Source organism: Zeus faber (genome assembly GCF_960531495.2).
Source record: "Zeus faber genome assembly, chromosome: 15".
Lineage (NCBI taxonomy): Eukaryota > Metazoa > Chordata > Actinopteri > Zeiformes > Zeidae > Zeus > Zeus faber.
Genome location: NC_137194.1, coordinates 19775286 through 19780285, shown reverse-complemented (window position 1 = coordinate 19780285; position 5000 = coordinate 19775286). Strand labels below are relative to the sequence as shown.

Genomic DNA, 5000 nt, shown 5'->3' with positions numbered 1-5000 from the left:
GTGACGGAGGAGAGTGAGGAAGAAGAAAGAGGACACACAGCAAAGAGAGGTGACGGAGGAAAGTGAGGAGGAAGGAAGAGGACATACAGCAAAGGGAGCTGACGGAGGAGAGTGAGGAAGAAGGAAGAGGAAGAGGACACCCAGCAAAGAGAGGTGACGGAGGAGAGGGAGGAAGAAGGAAGAGGAAGAGGACACCCAGCAAAGAGAGGTGACGGAGGAGAGGGAGGAAGAAGGAAGAGGAAGAGGACACCCAGCAAAGAGAGGTGACGGAGGAGAGTGAGGAAGAAGGAAGAGGAAGAGGGTAGAAGAGACAACGGGAGACGACACGAGGAGCACAGAGGACGAGGACATGGAGGGGAAAGGTGGAGCGGTTTCCCAAACAGCCAAAGCGCTTCGTACTTACTGTACGCAGTGTCGCTGCCGCCTGCCCCCACCCCCGTCCCTCTGGAGTCTAGACTACACACTGCACGCCGCCATCCATCCCATAACCAGGTCGGACACACTCCGGAGCAGGGTCCAGCGGCACCTACTTCTAGACTGCTCCGACCAAACCAACACGGTTCCAACTCTCTCGATTCCTCACCCCCTCTCTTCCCATCTCCCTCCCCGCTCGCAGTCCTCGCCGTTTCGCTGGTCTGAGGGAAATTCCCCACGATCGAGAGAGAGAGAGAGAGAGAGAGAGAGAGAGAGAGAGAGAGAGAGAGAGAGAGAGAGAGAGACGCTCTATTTCCAGAGCAATTAGAGCGAGTTCGAGGCAGACGCCCCCCACGCCTTAACACACCTGCCCACGCGCGTCTCCCGGCGTGAAGGTCTCACACATGGGACATACATCCAGCCCAGAGCTATGGCGAGCCTCGGCTTATTGCATTCCACTGCAGAAATGAGTCATACTCCACTGCTCCGCGATAGCAACACCACACACACGCACGCACACACGCACGCACACATGCGCGCACACACACACACACACACACACACACACACACACACACACACACACACACACACACACACACACACACACACACCAGTACCGAGCACCTGCCCTGCTTCTGACGGGAACTCCAACTCGCCATGAACACTGTTTCGGGTGTTTTGGGAGTCCACTCAGAGTGTCCACTCAGAGTGTCCACTCAGAGTGTCCTCTCAGAGTGTCCACTCAGAGTGCCTACTCACTGTCTACTCAGAGTCTCTACTCAGAGTGTCTACTCAAAGTATGCACTCCGAGTGTCCACTAAGAGTGTCTACTCAGAGTGTCCACTCAGGGTGCCTCCTCAGTGTCCACTCTGAGTGTCTACTCAGTGTCCACTCAGAGTGTCTACTCAGTGTCCCCAGAGTGTCTACTCAGAGTGTCTACTCAGTGTCCACTCAGAGTGTCTACTCAGAGTGTCTGCTCAGTGTCTACTCAGAGTGTGTACTCAGAGTGTTCACTCAGAGTGTCCACTCGAAGTGTCTACTCAGTGTCTACTAAGAGTGTCCACTCAGAGTGTCCACTCAGAGTTTCCACCCAGTGTCTACTCAGTGCTTTCTGCTTTCCGGCGCTCAGGTGCACGCTCAGGAAACCCCCACCGGGGACTGTTGTGTGTATCTGCGGTCACATTCAGAGTTTTCAAAGCTTTTTTTTCTGGAGCTTTAATTACATCTGCACAATATCTGCATAAAGTATTATCACTTTTAAGCCAAATAGCCTCCAATAAAGGTAAGTTTGCCATATCATATAGAACAGCGGGTTTCAAGATATGGGTCACGACCCACTAGTCGGTAGCAGTGTAGGGCCTGGTGGGTCATGGCATCACTGCCTTTATACATCTTTTACTTTATTTTTTCTATCACAACAGTCTCCCAAAAGTACAGTAGAAAGAACATTAGAACATAATTGTGAATATGTAAGTGTTGGAACTTAATTACTTACTTTTCTAACCAGTTACGTACTGTTCCTACAAACCCTCTTTCGGAAAATATTCAGTCAAGAACTCTTCTATATAGGACATCACAAGGTTATTTAAGGATAATCTAAGAAGCAGATATGTATTTATGTTGTAAGGGGATAAATGTACACAAGGCAAATCATTTTTTTGTCTTTTTTTGAACAATGCCATTATTCCCCAGTTTGTAGCCTGCTATCAGACCTTTTTTAGAGACATTTTTAGCCAGCGCTTGTTACTATTAAGTCTAAAGTCGATTACCTTTTAAATAATTTTAGAAGTATTGTGTAATCAAAGAGGTGAGTCATCAGATTGACTAAAAATAAATAAATCAAATCAGCAAAGTTTTTTGTTAAAATGCTCTCTCGCAATAACACCCCTTGACTGCCTCAGTGTGCAACCGCAGCCAGCCATTCAAAGAGAAATCTGAAAATTGTAACCAAATACACCATTAAAATTCAAACATAAATTAAACACAATAATAACTACTAAAATAATAATTATCTCGCATTGGAAAGAGTCAACTCCAGGTAATGATCTTCCAGTAAAAATTCTCTGTTGCAATTTTTGGTGTTTTTTTTGTAGCAGAGATGTTGTTAAATAACACCAGATCTCCACCCCAGCCTCTAGTGCTTGCTTGACCTGAAAACATTAATTAAAAATCTGGTCCGTGTTGGAATTTCCACACTATTCTCCCATCAATGCCATTGCTGCACTCTGCTGGGCGGAAGAATAAATGCATTTGGAGGGGACGGATGGAGACGCAGAGCTGCCTCGAAAAAGATTTTTAAGGCTAAAGAAAAAGCCGTAACATCAACGTTGTCTCACTGCGGTCACCTGTCGTCCCGCTCAACCGCTTCTTCCAGACGCAAACAAATGCGATAAATGGAGCCACCTCAAAACGGAAGCCTCTGCTCTGAGGTATTGATGGCACTGAACTTTAGCTGCACCACAAGGCCTAATACGTGGGATTAAATTACCAACAAGATGTCAAACAGTGTGTATTACTTGACAGAAGCTGGTGTGTGTGTGTGTTTTAAATAGAAATGAGAATAAAGTGAAGAAGCTCACCTGGCGTTTGATGAAGCTGGAGGTGGTATCTGAAGAGGTGCTGCCATCTGAGCGTTTGAAACGACTCTTCCTTTTAGGCAACTTCCTAGGGAGCTGGATGAATGGATAGATAGATAGATGGATGATGGATGGATAGATAGATAGATAGATAGATAGATGATGGATGATAGATCGATAGATGGATGGATGAATGGATAGATAGATAGATAGATAGATAGATAGATAGATAGATAGATAGATAGATAGATAGATAGATAGATAGATAGATAGATAGATAGATAGATAGATAGATAGATAGATAGATAGATAGATAGATAGATAGATAAAGAGATGGATGGATGGATGGATGGATGGATAGATAAAGAGGATAAAATACCGCTTTGTTAATCCCTTTCATACAGAGACAAAGAGACGGCCATACAGACAGACAGACAGACAGGCAGACAGGAAGACAGACAGATAGACAGACAGACAGACAGACAGACAGGTAGGTAGGTAAGTAGATAGATGATAGATAGATAGATAGTTAGATAGATAGATGGATAGATAGATAGTTAGATAGATAGATAGATGGATAGATAGATAGATAGTTAGATAGATAGATGGATAGATAGATAGTTAGATAGATAGATAGATGGATAGATAGATAGATAGATAGATAGATAGATAGATAGATAGATAGATAGATAGATAGATAGATAGATAGATAGATAGATAGATAGATAGATAGATAGATAGATAGAGAGATAGATGGATAGATAGTTAGATAGATAGAGAGATAGATGGATAGATAGAGAGATAGATGGATAGAGAGATAGACAGATGGATAGACGGATGGATAGATAGACGGATGGATAGATAGACGGATGGATAGATGGATAGATAGATGGATAGATAGATAGATAGGTAGATAGATAGGTAGATAGATAGATAGATAGATAGATAGATAGATAGATAGATAGATAGATAGATAGATAGGTAGATAGATAGGTAGATAGATAGATAGATAGATAGACAGGCAGGTAGATAGATAGATGATGGATGGATGGATAGATAGATAGACGACAGACGGACGGACGGACAGACAGACAGACAGAGACAGACAGACAGGCAGACAAACAGACAGGCAGACAGACAGACAGACAGACAGACAGACAGACAGACATATAGACAGATATATACAGTGTACATAGGCCTGTATAGAGTGTGCTACAGGTGAGTCCAACTCGGGGCCTAACCCTTGTAAATAGGAGTAAAAAGAGGCTGTAGAGGCTGTACAGGCTGTACAGGCTGTAGAGGCTGTACAGGCTGTACAGGCTGTACAGGTGATTACTTCCCCTTCCCCTGCACCGCGTCGCGCTTTATTGGAAATTCAGCGGAATAATAAATAATCAACCACCGAATGAAACCTCGGCGGCGGCCCTGGGCTGCGAGTTCGAGCTAGAACACATCTGTTTTTCAGTACGACGCTCTCGCACAGGATGCCGCAGTGATCCCAAAACGACGAGCACGGTTTATCAACGCGTATTGTCTCGTACACGCACACACGCACACACACACGCACACACGCAGACACACACACACACACACACACACACACACACACACACACACACACACACACGCGCGTCGCGCTGCGGGTGCAGTCCGGCGGATCTGACAGCCCGGAGGAGGGAACGCGGCTCCATCCGACAACAGGTAGCGCCAGGCTCCGACCAGACCGGAGACGCACGCAGGCTTACCTGGAAGTAGTGCGACTGGGAGCCGCTTTCAGCACCGGGCGGAGGCTCCGCGGCAGATTTGGACATGTTGACCCGCACCATGTATGACGGAGGCTGCAGGGAGGGGGGACGCACAATACATCTAGATGCTGCAGCGGAGGAAAGCTGTGCAGAGCCGCAATGAAAAAGGAAGGCTGATTATTATTATTATTATTATTATTATTATTATTATTATTATTTATAATTGTTATTGTTATTATGGTCCCGTTGCAGGAATCTGTTG

At 45.4% G+C, this 5000-nt stretch overlaps 1 protein-coding gene across 1 annotated transcript in view; it reads right to left on the bottom strand.

The window, feature by feature from the left end:
• Nucleotides 1–4819, bottom strand: part of LOC307241828 (voltage-dependent L-type calcium channel subunit beta-3-like) — a gene marked incomplete at both ends in the record, with an annotated part of 11876 nt that extends 7057 nt beyond the window's left edge. Inside the window, 2 exons of the mRNA XM_080016069.1 lie at nt 2997–3089; nt 4739–4819. Of these exons, the coding sequence (XP_079872195.1) occupies nt 2997–3089; nt 4739–4819 (174 nt within the window). The remainder of the gene's footprint in view (nt 1–2996; nt 3090–4738) is intronic.
• Between the last annotated feature and the right edge of the window lie 181 nt (nt 4820–5000).